Source organism: Moschus berezovskii, chromosome X (assembly GCF_049115385.1).
Source record: "Moschus berezovskii isolate FMDL1 chromosome X, NW_MosBer_1.0, whole genome shotgun sequence".
Classification (NCBI taxonomy): Eukaryota; Metazoa; Chordata; class Mammalia; order Artiodactyla; family Moschidae; genus Moschus; species Moschus berezovskii.
The window spans coordinates 21,310,464-21,329,797 of record NC_142488.1 but is presented as its reverse complement, the minus strand read 5'-3'; the positions used below and the strand labels follow the sequence as shown (position 1 = coordinate 21,329,797).

Here is a 19,334-nt window from a genome sequence, read left to right as displayed (position 1 = left end):
ATAATCAGAGCTATCAGTTTTTTGATATGCATTGACTCAACAAATATCCTAGAGTTATTCCATAATCACAGGCATACCTCAGAGATTGAGTTCAGTGACAGATTGCCATAATGAAGCAAGCATCACAAAATTTTTTTTGGTTTCCCAGTGCATATAAAAGTTACATTTATACTATACTGTAGTCTATGAAGTATGCAATGGCATTATATCTAAACATAAATATACCTTAATTTAAAAATACTTTATCATTAAAAAATGCTAAACTTCATCTGACAACAGAGGGTTGCCACAAACCTTCAATTTGTAAAAAATGCACTGTATGCAAAGTTTGTAAAGCCAAGTGTAATAAAATGAGGTGTGTCTGTATACAATTATTTCTACATTTGTAATCATACTTTATTTTTTAGATATTTGTTTTAAGACCTTCAAAAATTTCTGCCTGAATGTGAAATTCTAGAGCAATTTATTTGTTTTTATAAATATATATACACACACACTCACAATGAGATCTGGAAATGATTTGAACATTTGTATCTTAATTAGCCTTCTTTTGATATGCATTGATGCTAGGAGTGGGGAAGTCATAACTAGATTGAATTGATTCATACAACATCAGAAATAAGAGTTGCTAAAAGGTAACACAGATTTTGCCAAACCAAAATAATTGGCAAGCCAGCTACTCTGACTTGAGGGGAATTACAAAGTTTGATCTAAAGAGACTCCACTACCCATTAACATATTTATTTCACTTTTAATTTCTTATTTTTTTTTTTACTCACTCTGTTTTGGGAACAGCTTTTCTCAGCCAGAAGAAATCAGTCTGTGCTAAATACTTGCGGGTTTGCAGGACGTTGCCAAAGTAGTCAGATTCTGAAAACTTGATCTGAATAAAACAAACCACAACCATCACTGTTCTAAGTGTAGATAAGAGATGGCTCTGAAAAAATAAAAAGAATTCAGCACACAAAAGAGCGGCCAGCAGAGACACTGCACTTCTCGCATCATCTCTCAGCCATCACTGGTTAACCAGTATTCACAAAACCATGAAATTTCACCTCAGTGATATTTCTCTTAAAATAAAAAGCTCAAAAATCAATATGGTCAATTCTGGATTACAATTTTAAAAAAATAAGAGAAGCTTCACTAATTTACAATGCATTTCATTTGCTTTATAACTGAAAAATCTACTTTAACCTTTACAGAACATATTAGGTTTGAAATTTCTTTGCCCACATGACTTCTTGATCTTTTCTAAAAATGTGTACTTTATTTATCTGTCATATAGGTTCTTCTAGTAACACTCAGTTTAGTCAGCTGAAACCTCGTTTAGTTCATAGATGATGATTTAGCCAAATGGCAAAATCCAATTTATTGTAATCAGTATTCGTTCATGAAGGGAAAAAATGAAAGTGATTCAGACTGATTTTCTACCCTAAGAGTCACTAGAATAATTTAATTATTAACTGAAATTATCTATCAACACTCAAAAATGATGTGGTCACTAAAAATTCATGAAATGTCAGAAGCAAAGCATATATAGTTCACGTGGAAAAACAGGAAGTTGATAGCTCACAATGCTATCTATTAATATAGGGGAAAAGACATAATTGATTTTTGAGTTCCTTTTTCTTGGAAAGAGAATGGCAGACAGTTTTAATTCTATCAGTTCAGTTCAGTCACTCAGTCGTGTCCGACTCTCCGTGACCCCATGAATCACAGCACACCAGGCCTCCCTGTCCATCACCAACTCCCGGAGTTCACTCAAACTCATGTCCACAGAGTCGGTGATGCCATCCAGCCATCTCATTCTCGGTCGTCCCCTTCTCCTCCCGCCCCCAACCTTTCCCAGCATCAGAGTCTTTTCCAGTGAGTCAACTCGTCGCATGAGGTGGCCAAAGTATTGCAGCTTCAGTTTTAGCATCAGTCTTTCCAATGAGCACCCAGGATTGATCTCCTTTAGAATGGACTGGTTGGATCTCCTTGCAGTATAAGGGACTCTCAAGAGTCTTCTCCAGCACCACAGTTCAAAAGCATCAATTCTTTGGCGATCACCTTTCTTCACAGTCCAACTCTCACATCCATACATGACCACGGGAAAAACCATAGCCTTGACTAGACGGACCTTTGTTGGCAAAGTAATGTCTCTGCTTTTTAATATACTATCAAGGTTAGTCATAACTTTCCTTCCAAGGAGTAAGCGTCTTTTAATTTCATGGCTGCAATCAGCATCTGCAGTGATTTTGGAGCCCAAAAAAATAAAGTCTGACACTGTTTCCACTGTTTTTCCATCTATTTCCCATGAAGTGATGGGACCAGATGCCATGATCTTTGTTTTCTCAATGTTGAGGTTCAAGCCAACCTTTTCACTCTCCTCTTTCACTTTCATCAAGAGGCTTTTGAGTTCCTCTTCACTTTCTGCCATAAGGGTAGTGTCATTTGCATGTCTGAGGTTATTGATATTTCTCCCGGCAATCTTGATTCCAGCTTGTGCTTCTTCCAGCCCAGCATTCCTCATAATGTACTCTGCATATAAGTTAAATAAGCAAGGTGACAATATACAGCCTTGACGTACTCCTTTTCCTATTTGGAACCAGTCGGTTGTTCCATGAACGGTTCTGACTGTTGCTAATTCTATAGGCACTATCTATAAAACTAGCAGTACTTAAATACTGTAAATAGTATCTGTGTAACAGTAAAAGCAATGGTTTGTAGTGCTCCCTGATACTTTGGTTTTAAATATATTAAAATGTGGCAAATAAGAATAATACACATTTGAAGAAGCAAATGATCAAGAGTAATCATATTTTATTAGCTGTACTATTTTTGTAAATTTAAGCCATGATATTCTTAAAAGCAAAAATTAAAATACAGCAAATGAAGGTATATGAGACCCAGAGGCACCATATCACAGATACGAATGAATATATACAATTTGACAACAGCCTGTTTGTTGGCCAATGTCTGGCTCAGGTTTCTCTTTTCCCTAACATATCATGGATGCTCATTTTGTCTGCAGAGTAACTTTTGTTACTCATCTTAGCTTAACTTTAATTACTCATCTTAGCAATCCTTCCAGGGGACCATGCCAATATATACAGAAAAGAAAAAAAATAACTAAAGCCACAGAGAATGAGAAAGGCAGGAATGAAAGGATCAAATCCTGGCACCTTTGGCAATCCAGCTGGCCAACAAGTTATAGATATAAGACTTCAAATTGTCCCTCCCTCAATCCTCTTAGGGGTGGTGGCTGATAAATAAACCGAGGTATAGTCACCTAATGGAAAACCACACAGAAGTCTAAACAAATGGTCTCTATGTGTGAACATGAAATAATTTCAAAGGCAATGCTGAGAACATTAGACTAGTTGTATGCATTAGAGAACTTAAAAATTTGAAACTAATTAAATAATACTATATGTTGTTTATGGGCACATACTTATGTAGTAGAAGCATGAAGAAATGCATGAGAATGAGAAACACTGAATTCAAGAGAGGATATCTAGGGAAGGAGACAGCCTGGGGGGAAGGAGACAGGCAGGGAAGAAGGACATTAGGTCAAGGAGGATTACACAAAGAATTTCCAATGTATCTGCTTTATTCATTTAAAATGTATGTATGCATGTATACAGCTAATATAGCAAATATGTTTCATATATGTTAAAGCTTGAGGTGTTCAAAGTATGATTTTATATGCTTTTCTGATGTTTGAAATGCTTTCTAATAAAGAGGAATCTTAAAAATCAATTGCATTTTAGGTAGATGTTTATACTCAGCCTCAGATGAAACAGAGTAAATTCCTTGTTCAAATAAATGACCTTAACTAGCAATCCTAATACATTCCCAGATCACATAGTTAAAAGATGTGTCCACTGTTTAATCATTTTTTAGCTTTTGTTCCCAACACAGCTCTGTCAGAATTTTTAGAATACAATTGCAACTGATAGATATGTTCTTGGGTTCAGAGCATGTTCTGGAAAATGCTCCCAAAGGAACTTCCTTCAAAAATACTAACTTTTTTTTGTACTGTCAATGGGGTCACTTATTACTTTTAGAAGAGTTTGCTAATGGTACTTTCCTGTTCCATTTGGGGGAAAGAAAAAAAAAACTTTGACATTCAGATTGTTCTACAGATATTAAATGCAAAATTTTCTTTTTTAAAAAAAAAGCAGTTCCAAGTCTAAAAATGCTTTAAATAAATATGGTCCTACCATAGCCATGGAAATGATCATGGAGAACAAAACTTGGAGGCAAATAATGACAATTTGCCCACAGCTTACCTATGTTCAGAGAATACATTTTAAATTGTTTTCATTATTAAACTGAGCATAGCTTCTATTTCTTAGCCTGGTTTGGTTGATCTATTCTATTTATTCAATGGAAATCACAGGTAATGCTGCTGCTGCTAAGTTGCTTCAGTCATGTCCGACTCTGTGTGACCCCAGAGACGGCAGCTCACCAGGCTCCTCCATCCCTGGGATTCTCCAGGCAAGAATACTGGAGTGGGTTGCCATTTCCTTCTCCAATGCATGAATGCATGCTAAGTCACTTCGGTCGTGTCCGACTCTATGCGACACTATGGACAGCAGCTCACCAGGCTCCCCTGTCCACAGGATTCTCTAGGCAAGAATACTGAAGTGGGTTGCCATTTGGTCAATGGAAATCACAGGAAAAAGGGGAAAATTTTTACCTTTTCCTGTAAGACAGGTTGAGTGTTTGGGAATAGGAAAGGGCCATATGGGAAACAGAGATGGAGAGATTAGGGAACCTGGCTAAGTAATTCAGTCCACATCACTAGGCTCCTACTTCAATGTTATTTTCACTGGCCCTAATAAGAAATGTGATGATTCAACAGAAAGAGTACAGGGAAGGAGGAGGAGAAGCTGTGATTAAATAAATCAGGGTACAGTTTACTTACTATCAGACAGCTGTTAAAATAATGGTAATGAAGGCTATGGAAGACAAGGACAAAACAATCTATCAACTGTAAAGGTCAGTGTACAAAATTATACATAAGCATCAATTACAGCTATACAAAAATGGAAAGATAAAATAACACACTAAAACAGAAATATGTATTATTATGTTTGAATACCAACATTCAGGGTTTTTTTCATTCCTTTTCTCTATTTCTCAAATTTTCCATCACGTGATAATACTGTGATAATTTCAAGTATTTCAATAGGACCTTGAAGGAGAAAAAACTATGAAACCTAGCAACCACTGGGAAAGTTCTGTTTGTTGTAGAGATAGCAATAAGAATGAATGTGCATGAATATTTTAGAACCACTTGTGATCTTCCCAAAAAATGTTTTAGCTTTGAAAGTGACAATAATTGGCTCAAAAGTCTCTTGTCCTTTCAGTTGCTAGTGACAATCTAGGTCAAGTTGATAATGACTTTCAGTCAGTTGTATCTCCTGACTTTTCAACTGAGTGACCTTTGGGGAATTAATTGGGGTTCTCATGTCATTTTCTAAGAATAGCTGTCCAGAAGATAAAATCTAGGGGAATCTGACTTTCTCTTGGTGTACACCCTATCCCGGATGCCTCACACCAAATGCAACAGAGTAAATAGAAGAATAAAGCTATTACCCTTCTCAAAGGTGTGGCACACATAATAAAGGCAAAACAAGGCAATGTATTCAGCTTCTCTATAGGATCAGTAAATACAAGTTGATAAGACATTTGGAGAAGGAGATGACAACCCACTCCAGTACTCTTGCCTGGAAAATCCCATGGATGGAGGAGCCTGGAGGCTACAGTCCATGGGGTCACAAAGAGTCGGACATGACTTAGCGACTTTACTTTCACTTTCAAAGTACTACATGAGCCAACAGGAAGTACAGATTCTAAACTACTTTTTAAGTTAACCCATTCAAACATACTCAGCGATATATCCAGACACCTCTAGGAAAGATTTTTAGGCAGAAAAGAACTGTGAAAACTTCAATGGAATGCAGATTTTAAAATTATGTTTTCCCTTATTTAAATAACAAAGTAATATGCAAGATTGCTGTGTTTAGATAGCTTTGCTGTAAGTGGTTATGTATGTATACGTATATACACACCTACATACAGGGATGGTGTTCACAATGTTTAACAACCTGCATATACAGAACACTGCGGCAGATAGAATTCCCACAAGCAGCCACGCAAGGGTGACTCTGAGGGAGCATCAACTGTCACACCAATCAGGAACCAGAATAAACCAGATGGCCTGCTGCCACCACTGGGGATAAAGGAAAGTCTTGGTCTGCTGTAGCCAGCGGAGCACTGAAGAAGGAGGCTGGTGTGCAGGAGGGACAGGGGACAGGCTACAAGGCTGGTGGGCACCAGTGCACCTCCCTCCAGTGCCCCCTCTTGCCTTTCCAGGGTCATGAGGGCCAGAGATCACTTGAGAGAGTTGGCCACAATGGTTCATTTTGTGTTTTTACCAAGGAGTACAGAATGGTTTCAACAATCTGTTTTTCTAGAGCACTCCAGCTAAGTATCACCTCACTCTTGCATAGTGGCAACAGCACTCTCCGTCATTTATGCACACATAAAACATACACACATAAACACACAAGTATTCCACTGGTAAGCGTAGACCAAGACCTGCCCCAGAGAATATTATGTGGCTTCACATATTACCTAGACATCTCTAGTCACATATTTATGTCCATGTATCAAATGTATGTATGTACCACTCACCAGAAACACTGATCTCTGAAAAATTACCCACATCCTATTCTCCTAAGTAAATGGATGCCAGCTATGATTCTGACTTGAGCTCCTACTGTAATTCTCCATTGGCTTTCACAACAGTGAGTGATGTGCCTAATGGGCTCGATTATTTACCTATTGTCTCTCAGATACATGCACACCCTTTTACTCGGTTCTGTAATGCTGAGCTGTGAATGTGAAAACCATGTTTCCCAGGCGCCATTGCCAGTTGGCTTCCTGCCAATAGGAGGCACTGAGGGAAATCAGCAGGTGGTAAGAGGGGAAAGGATGCTGTTTGTTCTCTTCGGTTCCTCTCTCTCCTTTCTTCCAACAATGATTCTGGAGTGGCAGTTCCTCCTCTGCTCTCGATAGTACCACCGCCTCCTCCCTTTTGCATCCCGAGACACAAGGGAGATCACTGCTTCCTGAAAAAGTTATTAATCTCTGGTTTACCTCACCTTCCAACCTATTTCCTGTATTAAATGTCCTCTCTTTGAAATACCTAGTGTGGTTTGGCTTTCCTGGCTGACACAGAAATCTTCCCCAAATAGGTAAAAACTCATTCTTGTGTCTCTCTCCATGAAGGAGTAGTGAAGGTATACTTTATAAGGTTGATTTGAATGTAGACTGATGTCTTTCTTTTTAGGCTGAGTAGCAGGCTTTCCTGTACACTACTGGTATGTGTGTGTTAGTCACTCAGTCATGTCTGACTCTTTGCAATCCCACCAGGCTTTTCTGTCCATGGACTTCTCCAGGCAAGAATACTAGAGTGAGTAGCCATTCCCTTCTCCAGGGGATCTTCCCGACCCAGGGATTGAACCTGTGTCTCCTGCATTGCAGGCAGATTCTTTAGCGTCTGAGCCACCAGGGAAGCCTGAACACTACTGTAGGTTCACATAAAGGACACTGCCTTTCTCCTTGCTCTTTTAAAAGACTACAAAAAGACTGCTGTTCTGAAATACTTTGCTGGCTATCTTAGTTCACCCTGTCATGCTCAGAAGAAACATTGTTTTCTAATTCTTTACATTTTCCTGTGAGTTCTTTTTCATTTGCTCTTATAGCCACATGACCCCAACTTCAGTTTTCAGCCTTTCTCCTTGTTGTTGTTGTTGCTCAGTCACTCAATTGTGTACAACTCTTTATGAACCCCGAGACTACAGCATGCTAGGCTTCTCTGTCTTCCACTAATTCCCAAAGTTTGCTCAAATTCATGTCCATTGAGTTCATGACGCTATCTAACCATCTTATCCTCTGCTGCTTTCTTCTCCTGTTGCCTTCAATCTTTCCCAGCATCAGGGTCTTTTCCAATGAGTCGGCTCTTTGCATCAGGTGGCCATCAATCCTTCCAATGAATATTCAGGGTTGATTTCATTTACTATTGACTGGTTTGATCTCCCTGCAGTCCAGGGGACTCTCAAGAGTCTTTTTCAGCACCACAATTCAAAGGCATCAATTCTTTGGTGCTCAGCCTTCTTTATGGTCCAATGCTCACATCCATACATACCTACTGGAAAAACCATAGCTTTGACTAGACAGACCTTTGTCAGCAAAGTGAAGCCTTTGCTTTTTAACACACTGTCTAGGTTGTCATAGCTTTCCTTCCAAGGAGCAAGCATCTTCTAATTTCATGGCTGCAGTCACCACCCACATTGATTTTGGAGTCCAAGAAAATGAAATCTGTCACTGCTTTCACTTTTTTCGCTTCTATTTGCCATGAAGTGATGGGGATCAGATGCCATGATCGTAGTTTTTTTTTTTAATGTTGAGTTTTAACCCAGCTTTTTCACTCTCCTCTTTCACCCTCACCAAGGGGCTCTTTAGTTCCTCTTCATCCTCTGCCATTAGAGTGGTATCATCTGCATATCTGAGGTTGTCGATATTTCTCCCAGCAATTTTGATTCCAGCCTGTGATTCACCTAGCCTGGCATTTCACATGATGTACTCTGCATATAAGTTAAATAAAAAGGGTAACAACATACAGCCTTGTCGTACTCCTTTCCCAATTTTTAACTAGTCAGTTGTTCCATATAACATTCTAACTATTGCTTCTTGACCCACACACAGGTTTCTCAGAAGGCAGGTAAGGTGATCTGGTATTCCCATATCTTTCCTAATTTTCCACAAAATGTTGTGATCCACACAATCAAAGGCTTTATCAATGAAACAGAAGTAGATGTTTTTCAGGAATTCCCTTGCTTTCTCTATGTTCCAATGATCAATTTCTCCTTGACTTTTATCTAATCCATTCCCCTGTCCCTATCTTTCTTTTTGTGTTTGTGCCTGATGAATCACATCTTTACTTGCAACAAAGAACGTAAGCTGCTTTTCATTTGCAACAGCCTTTCCTGTTCAGAGTTTGTATTACCAGAAATTTCTCAGAGGCCCTATAGTAGTCCTTATCTACATATTTCTCACAACTGAAAACACAGTCCCATTGTGTATCAGCAATACTTTAGTCCTTTTGCTATTAACCTTGGTGACACTGTTATTATCTATCACACCAAGCATCCTTCACCTATTTTCAGGTTTTCTTTATCAGTTTCTGAACAGAAATGGATTATTTGCTTCTTGCATTTGTATTTTTTTCACTGTCTTTTTTAAACTGCTAGAAATTCTGCGGTGTAATTGTGTCTATCTCAGTAATGAGTCAGATGAAAGCCATTTCTTCACAAAAGTACTTTAAAATCTTGTATATAATGTCTTCAGTTCAGGCTGCGGAGACACGAGGAAATATACCTAATACTGCATCCTGTCTGGTGTCTTGTCTCTTTTCACAAAAGGTACTACATTTATTGAACTCTTAAATTTGGGGCATTCACTTTAAACAGCAGCAGGCTGCCAACAAAACTTGATCAACTAAACACTGTGAATGAGCCCTGAATGCTATCTTATTGGATTAAGGCTTGAGACTGTTCCATCTGTGTAGCCTCTGAAATCAGTTTCAGGCACATGGATATTATATGTGTTAATTCGCAATGACTTCTCCAAACCAAAATAATTTACTATCGGAAGTGAAAATTGAAGAACCTATAAATAACACTTCTAGTGTGCTTTCTGTGTGCCAGGACCAGTTCTATGTATTTTCAGTATGTTAACTTATGTGAGCCTCATAGCAGCCCTGTAGGCAGGGACTGGTGATGGACAGAGTTGGTGATGGACAGGGAAGCCTGGCGTGCTGCAGTCCATCGGGTCACAAAGAGTCAGACATGACTAAGCAACTGAACTACACTAAACTGAACTGAAGGCAAGAATTATTACTATCTCCATTTTGATATGAGGAAACTGAGATGAATAAACTGTGGCACAGAGAGGTAATATAACCTACCTCAGGTCGCACAGCTAGAAAACAGAAGAATAGGGATTTAACTCCAGACACTTGGATCCCAGGATCCATATTCATAACCACTACAACAAACTGCCTCTCAAATCTTCTCATCCGCATTCTTTTTTTAAAAAAAATCTATTTTTGGCTGTATGGAGTCTTAGTTGCAGTGCACAGGACCTTTAACTGCAGCAGTGCGGGGTTCTCTCTAGTGCGGCACACAGAGCACATGGGCTCAGCAGTTCCAATGTGCAGGCTCAGTAGCTGTGGTGCACAGGCTTAGTTGCTCCATGGCATGTGGGATCTTAGTTCCCCAACCAGGGATCGAATCCACGTCCCCAATATTAGAAGATGGATTCTTAACCACTAGACCACCAGGGCAGTCCCCTCCTCTGCAGTCCTGACTTGAGATGTTTGCCAATCACATGTAATCCTCCAGGTTCTCCTGCTGAGGTACTTTGTGACCTGGTGATGCTCTTCTTAGCAACAATAGTTCTCATTGCTGCTAAGTTATAGCTATCATTTATGGGGAGATGACTTATGTGCCAGACATTATGCTAGGTGCCTTTACACTTATTTAATCTCACTTAAAAGATGCTTGCTCCTTGGGAAAAAAGCTATGACAAACCTAGACAGCATATTAGAAAGCAGAGACATTACTTTGCTGACAAAGGTCCATCTAGTCAAAGCTGTGGTTTTTCCAGTAGTCATGAATGGACGTGAGAGTTGAAGTATAAAGAAAGCTGAGGGCTGAAGAATTGATGCTTTTGAACTGTGATGTTGGAGAAGACTCTTGAGAGTCCCTTGGACTGCCAGGAGATCCAACCAGTCCATCCTAAAGGAAATCAGTCCTGAATATTCACTGGAAGGACTGATGCTGAAGCTGAAACTCCAATACTGTGGCCACCTGATGTGAAGAACTGACTCATTTGAAAAGACCCTGATGCTGGGAAAGATTGAATGCAGGAGGAAAAGGGGACGACACAGGATGAGATGGTTGGATGGCATCACCAACTCAATGGACATGAGCTTGAGTAAACTCCGGGGGTTGGTGATGGACAGGGAGGCGTGGCGTGTTGCAGTCCATGGGGTCACAAAGAGTCAGACACGACTGAGAGACTGAACTGAATCTCACTTAATCTTTTCAACAATACTAAGACTTGGCTATTATTATCTCCAGTCTTCAGATAACCAAAGGGAAGCCAACTGAAATTAAAAAGCTTGCACAAGCTCAAACAACTAGTAAGTGGAAGAGCCAGAATCACTCCGTAACAGTATGACCTCCATCCCTTCACTCATCTCAACCAACCAGCTCTGGGAAAGCAATTCCCACCCACTCTTCAACTCACTCCTCTGTTCCTCCAGCAGGGGTGCCTGACAAGAACCCTGCAAAACCCCTTCTCTGATTACAAGCAGAGTTTCCTAGACCCAGATTTCAGTCCTGGCTCTGATACTTGGCAGGGCACTGAGGAAATCACTTAGCTACTTTGAGTCTCTATGTCCTTTTCTGCAATACTCAGATAAATACCATTTATTTCACAGATTCAGTATGGTGTTTAAAAGATAATGTACATGAATGTGGCAAATGTGTCAGTATCTTTCATCAAGATGCTCATAGTGAGATTTTTCAGGATCAAAACAAAGTGTAATAAGATGGGCTGTCAGAGCTTTGGGATACTGTGAAGCACAATTATTTTCCTCTACAGCAACTAAATCAATACTTTGGAAGGCCATGTCTGGGAGCCCAATGGAGAAACTTTCAAATTAAAGCTTTCACTCACTTTTGGATGATCTTATAAAATTCCAGTGTTCATGTACAAAGCTAGGATTGCTTGTTAAACCACAATCTCAGGAAAAAGATACACTATAGAACCATAGTTATTTAATTAATTTTTTTAAACCTACTTTTTCAAGAAAATCTAGTGAATGGTAAAAAGAGGGGGTTTTGTGATGAAGAAAAGTTCTTTACCAGAACTATCTGTAGGAAAGCAAATGACAAGTGGTTATGATTAGAAAGGCCTGCAGTGAATGTATCTACTGGAAAATATATGTCCCATAATATTAAAATAAAAAATTATTATTTCTCCATCAGAAACTTACTATAAATATACAGTCTAATTCACAATAAATTATAGAATCATATGTATACGCACTTAGTTTGCCAAAACACTCATAAAGTTTAATGAAGTTAACTCGCAACAAGCAAGATTTATTACTAGTCATTTACTATGAATGAAGCACATAAAGACTATTTAACAACAAACATCATACATTCACCATGAGAACATGTCCATTAATTGTAAAATATTCAGTTTTCTTAACTCTTTCCTTTATGATCAAGGTAGACCAAATCCAAATCCATTTGCTTTACGGTACCCACTCAGGTACACATTCTTTCTGACACTTGCTTTATTGTGAATCTGCTCTAAATCTTATGATATGTCTGGCATAATGAGGCTCATATCTAGCCAAGGAATGAATCAAAAGTTGGTGCTTTATGGCACAACCAGATTTAATTGCCTAGACTTGGGTTAGTAGAAAGGCATGTGGCCAGTACAACTTGCCAGGAAAAAAAAGAAATATAGTAAATTTAGCACTTACTGCCTTGAGGTCTTCATTAATATAAGTATCATTCATTATAAACTCAGGATAGCCAACTTTTGCCAAAACAGCTCTTGCCTATAAAAAGGAAAAAGAAAAATGTCAGAATTTCAGCACTTAAGTCATTAATAATTGCAGGATGTAAGAATGCAACCTTCATCTGAAAACTTTACTTACTGAATATCTACTATATGTAATCAACTGTGAAGGACAAAAAAAAAAAATCTAAGTTCCTTCCCTCAATATGTTAAAAGTATAGTGAATGTAGCAAAGAACTATATAATTCAACATAAAGGTTTAGATATAGACAATATTATCTATAAATAGATAACTGTATTTATAGGCAATATTGTTATTGAAGTCCAGAGCAGATACTATTTCCTCATGGGGAAAATGCTTAATGGAGAAGAGGATCAAATTGAGTCTCAGAGAATGGTTTGGATTTCAAAATGTAGAACTAAGAGGAAGGAATTCCAGGAGAGAAAACAGCAGGGGCAAAGTCAAAGAGATGAAAAACAAAGAGTATGCCAGAGAGATGGTGAGTAGTTGCATGGAGCTGGACTAGAAAGCACAAATGGTGGACAGCAGAAAACAATGCAGGAAAATCAACTTTGGCCTGTTCACAGGGTTTCCCGAATACCATGCTGAGAAGTCTGTGTTTGATTTTACAGACGAGAGAGAACAAAGTATTTTTAGCAGCAATAAAATGAGTCACCCTTCAGTGAGATTATCTGTGCAACCCTAGGAATGATGGCTAGGATGCCAGAAAAATTGGAGGGAGGGGGTCTAGACTAATTGAAGTTACATCATAACCATCCTTTTGATAAGACATACCACTTATTCCCTGTTTTGCAGGATACAGGAAATGGATAAAGGAAAAAGCCATCTCAGGTACATACAAGGAGCCTCCACAGCAGGGACGGGCAATCTATGGCCTCTGGGTCAAATCTCTCTGCCTCCCTCCCCCTCCATCTGTTTCTATAAATCAAGTTTCACTGGAACACAGCCATGCCCACTCATTTGCATGACTCATTTACATGACTGTTTTTACACTATAATGGCAGAGTTCAAGAGTTGGGAGAGAAACCTTGTGGTCCACAAAGTCTCAAATATTTACTCTCTAGCCCTTTACTTTAAAGAAAAGGTTTGCCAACCCTTGCCCCTCAAGAAACTGTCTCCCCCTATCCCTCCAATTCAGGGTTTCACCAAAACAAAAAAATAGCTTACTCAAAGAGTAAGCACAGTGGCAGGGCTCTGGCCAGATCCCTTTTATCACTTCAGCACATTTCTCCCCGGGATCTATGTTCTTCTTCCTTTCTAAAGGCAAGCACCCGAGACTCTGAAGGCCTGCCCAAGGGCTACTAGGACACCATGTATGTACTCAAAACAGCTCCTTCCTGGGAGTTTATCTGCCTTGGGCCCCCAGCTCCACTGGCGGCCAAGCAGCCCTCAGCCAACAACTGACTGTAGCAGGAATGTGAAAGTCCAGTTCTTTTGCTTCAGTTCAGGATGGAGTATAAGGTACTATTTGCATGCCAGAGTTCCCTGCAGGATCAGACCATCTGAGACTTCCCCTGAAACGGGACCCAGGAACATCTCTTACCCTTCCCAGTCTGGCTTCCCTCATTCCCCTGCTGGCTTCTCCTGGGAGCACTTGCTGAATAAATCATAAATCACTTGAATGTGAATCCTCATCTCCAACTCTGTCTCGAGAAGACCCAATGTAAGACACCAGGCAATCCCAAACATACTGATTTTATTCCAGCAAAGCTAAAACCATTGCCCTTTGTACACTGCTCTTAGTAATGAGTCTTTTTTTCCTTCAACCCTTTCAATTTTCCTCACTCAAGAAAGAAATAGAATAAGATAGTATGTTTTCTTTATCTTCCTTGAGATAATTCAAATATTAAATGTCAGCGGAAACTTGAAACTCCAGACTCAGAGAAGATTTTACAAGTGCCATAGGACACAGTCATAATGGGTTTTGCTATTCCAGACTCAAATACAGCACAGATCAAATTTTGTCTTCAAAGCCCTGTGAGTTACACTGAAAGCTTGATGTGACCCAGACAGCAGATAACTAGAGGTTACAGCTCTCCCCCAACACCAAACAATACAGCATACGTCTCTAGGTTACCTTCTTCCGAGACTCTTCTAATATCTCCCTCATTGTGTTTAATCCCTCACTGTGTTTTATCAGCTTACCACAAGTCATATATATAACCATAACAAATAAAGAGCTCCAGATAGCTTCAGAAAAATAAAGGAATACACAAGCTGAGTCATCCACAATTGTTTTCTGAGCACCGGTCTTTCCAGAGCATGCTGGTGAATTATGCATTGTTTTTCAAATCTCACGCTCTGGGTCCCCCGCTGCACTATAGAGCTTCACAGAATATATTACCTTCTGCACTGTATATGCAGGTCATTGAATCCTTTTTTATTATTTAGCAATACCATGATTTGAAGAGAGCCAGAATAGAGGCATAAAGAATCTCTATTCATCTGCTAAGAACACAAAGATAAAATAATAATACTAATAGCAACACTGCCAACATTGGAAAATAATACTTCTTCCCCCAAACTGTGCCGTGTTGTTATGCCTCTATACAAACTCAAGTCATCCCTGTCAGTCAGCCTGTTGTCACTTCCACATCTTCCCACCCCACCCCAAGCTACTCTCCCCTGAGAAGCTTCAAAACCCCATCTCCCCAGACCCCATGGGACCTGGCTCCAGGTCAGACTTTGTGAATGAAAAGCATTCACAGGAGACAGGAGGAGTAGAGAAGGAGATACCAGTTATTCACTCACAGCCAGTAGCTCTGGGCAGGCATGGCACACCTGCAGGTAGCAGATAGAACACTTGGCCAGCAGCTCCCACACGCTCTCTGCAGAAGACCCCTATGGGTATGGGCTGCAGAGACCATGGGCAGGCTTTACACTTCACTGCCCAGCCCTCCTGATGACTGCATAAGCCTCCAAATCCCTGTGTTACACACCTTTCCGCTTGACACACTTAGAAGGGCACCAACTCTCCAAATAAATTTTGAAAGACCTTTTAAAGCAAATAACTGATGATATCACTTTGTAATTTTACAAGAATGGAAGAAACGAGGCACCAACAGCTTGATGGCAAAGCACTAGTGAGGCAGGCCTGAAAACAATTACTCCATGGGTTAATGGAAAAGAAGGCAAAGGTCACAGCAAATACTGAGAGAATGGGGGGATAAATGGATAACAGACTGCACGTTATATTCTGCAAGAAACATTTCCCAGACTGTTTGTGGCTGATCAAAAACTCCAGAGTCTTCCATAACTACTACATGCATTCAGTTCAGTTCAGTCGCTCAGTCGTGTCCCACTCTTTGTGACCCCATGGACTGCAGCACACCAGGCTTCCCTGTCCATCACCAAAGCCCGGAGTTTACTCAAATTCATGCCCGTTGAGTTGGTGATGCCATCCAACCATCGCATCCCCTTCTTCTGCCTTCAATCTTTCCCAGCATTAGGGGCTTTTCAAATGAATCAGTTCTTCGCATCAGGTGGCCAAAGTATTAGAGTTTCAGCTTCAGCATCAGTCCTTCCAATGAACACCCAGAACTGATCTCCTTTAGAATGGACTGGTTGGATCTCCTTGCAGTCCAAGGGACTCTCAAGAGTCTTCTCCAACACCACAGTTCAAAGCATCAATTCTTCAGCGTTCAGCTTTCTTTATAGTCCAACTCTCACATCCATACATAACTACTGGAAAAACCATAGCTTTGACTAGATGGACCTTTGTTGGCAAAGTAATGTCTCAGTTTTTTAATATGCTGTCTAAATCAGTCATAACTTTCTTTCCAAGATTAAGCATCTTTTAATTTCAAGGCTACAGTCACCATCTGCAGTGATTTTGGAGCTCCCAAAAAATAAAATCTTCCACTGTTTCCACTGTTTCTCCATCTATTTCCCATGAAGTGATGGGACCAGATGCCATGGTCTTTGTTTTCTGAATGTTGAGCTTTAAGCCAACTTATTCACTCTCTTCTTTCACTTTTATCAAGAGGCTCCTTAGTTCTTCTTTGCTTTCTGCCATAAGGGTACTGTCATCTGTGTATCTGAGGTTACTGGTATTTCTCCCGGCAATCTTGATTCCAGCTTGTGCTTCTTCCAGCCCAGCATTTCTCATGATGTACTCTGCATATAAGTTAAAAAAAACACGGTGACAATATATAGCCTTGACGTACTTCTTTCCCTATTTGGAACCAGTCTGTTGTTCCATGTCCAGTTCTAACTGTTGCTTCCTGACCTGCATACAGATTTCTCAGGAGGATTGTCAGGTGATCTGGTATTCCCATCTCTTGAAGAATTTTCCACAGTTTCTTGTGATCCACACAGTCAAAGGCTTTGGCATAGTCAGTGAAGCAGAAATAGATGTTTTTCTGGAACTCTTTTGCTTTTTTGATGATCCAGCGGATGTTGGCAATTTGATCTCTGGTTCCTCTACCTTTTCTAAATCTAGCTTGAACATCTGGAAGTTCATTGTTCACATACTATTGAAGCCTGGCTTGGAGAATTTTGAGCAATACTTTACTAGCGTATGAGATGAGTGCACACACACAATTGTGTGGTAGTTTGAGCATTCTTTGGCATTGCCTTTCCTTAGGACTGGAATGAAAACTGACCTTTTCCAGTCCTGTGGCCACTGCTGAGTTTTCCAAATTTGCTGGCATATTGAGTGCAGAACTTTCACAGCATTATCTTTCAGTATTTGAAATAGCTCAACTGGAATTCCATCACCTCCACTAGCTTTGTTCATAGTGATGCTTCCTAAGGCCCACTTGACTTCACATTCCAGGATGTCTGGCTCTAGTTGAGTGATCACGCCATTGTGATTATCTGGGTCATGAAGATATTTCTTGTACAGTTCTTTTGTGTATTCTTGCCACCTCTTCTTAATATCTTCTGCTTCTGTTAGGTTCATATCATTTCTGTCCTTTATTGAGCCCATCTTTGCATGAAATGTTCCTTTGGTATCTCTAAATTTCCTTGAAGAGATCTCTAGTCTTTCCCATTCTATTGTTTTCCTCTATTTTGTTTTGCACTGATCACTGAGGAAGTCTCTCTTATCTTTCCTTGCTATTCTTTGGAACTCTGCATTCAGATGGGTATATCTTTCCTTTTCTCCTTTGCTTTTCACTTCTCTTCTTCTCACAGCTATTTATAAATCCTCCCCAGACAGCCATTTTGCTTTTTTGCATTTCTTTTTCTTGGGAATGGTCTTGCCCCCTGTCTCCTGTACAATGTCAGGAACCTCTGTCCATAGTTCATCAGGCACTCTATCAGATCTAGTCCCTTAAATCTATTTCTCACTTCCACTGTATAATCATTAGGGATTTGATTTAGGTCATACCTGAATGATCTAGTGGTTTTCCCTACTTTCTTCAATTTAAGTCTGAATTTGGCAATAAGGAGTTCATCATCTGAGCCAAAGTCAGCTCCTGGTCTTGTTTATACTGACTATATATAACTTCTCCATCTTTGGCTGCAAAGAATATAATCAGTCTGACTTCAGTATTGAGCATCTGGTGATGTCCATGTGTAGAGTCTTCTCTTGTGTTGTTGGAAGAGGGTGTTTGGTATGATCATTGTATTCCCTTGGCAAAACTCTATTAAACTTTGCCCTGCTTCATTCTGTACTCCAAGGCCAAATTTGCCTGTTACTCCAGGTGTTTCTTGACTTCCTACTTTTGCATTCCAGTCCCCTATAATGAAAAAGACATCTTTTGGGGGTGTTAGTTCTAGAAGGTCTTGTAGGTCTTCATAGAACCATTCAACGTCAGCGTCTTCAGCATTACTGGTCAAGGTACAGACTTGGATTACTGTAATATTGAATGGTTTGCCTTGGAAATGAACAGAGATCATTCTGTGGTTTTTGAGATTGCATCCAAGTACTGCATTTCGGACTTTTTTGTTGACTAGGATGGCTACTCCATTTCTTCTAAGGGATTCTTGCCCACAATAGTAGATATAATGGTCATCTGAGTTAAATTCACCTATTCCAGTCCATTTTAGTTCTCTGATTCCTAAACTGTCGACGTTCACTCTTGCCATCTCCTGTCTGACCATTTCCAATTTGCCTTGATTCATGGACCTAACATTGCAGGTTCCTATGCAATATTGCTCTTTACAGAATCAGACCTTGCTTCCATCACCTAGGTGCTATTTTTGCTTTGACTCTGTCTCTTCATTCTTTCTGGAGTTATTTCTCCACTGATCTGAAGCAGCATATTGGTACCTACTGACCTGGGGAGTTCATCTTTCAGTGTCCTATCTTTTTGACTTTTCATACTGTTCATGGGGTTCTCAAGGCAAGAATACTGAAGTGGTTTGCCATTCCCTTCTCCAGTCGACCATATTTTGTCAGAACTCTCCACCATGACTCGTCCGTCTTGGGTGGCCCTACACAGCACAGCTCATAGTTTCATTGAATTAGACAAGGCTGTGGTCCATGCATTCTTATCCCTTATTCACACAGACCTCTAGAAAGTGCTGTATATGACAACTGGACTGCCTTCCTTAATAAAGGAGGCTCAAATGCTCTTCACTACCTCTGTGACACTGAGCAAACTATTTAACTTTTCTGAAGCAAATACTGCCTATTAGCTATCCAATATCCACATTCTTTCTTCTTAGGGTTGACAATGAACCCACCAAAAAATAGCTGCAT

The 19,334-nt window shown here is 39.8% G+C and overlaps 1 protein-coding gene across 1 annotated transcript in view; it reads right to left on the bottom strand.

Annotated features, from left to right (window-relative positions):
• The window catches only part of PHEX (phosphate regulating endopeptidase X-linked), a 218,853-nt gene that overhangs the window by 58,799 nt on the left and 140,720 nt on the right, over positions 1-19,334 (bottom strand). The window contains exons 13-14 of the mRNA XM_055393675.2: positions 12,626-12,703; positions 780-883 (exon numbers count right to left, since the gene is read on the bottom strand). Of these exons, the coding sequence (XP_055249650.1) occupies positions 780-883; positions 12,626-12,703 (182 nt within the window). The remainder of the gene's footprint in view (positions 1-779; positions 884-12,625; positions 12,704-19,334) is intronic.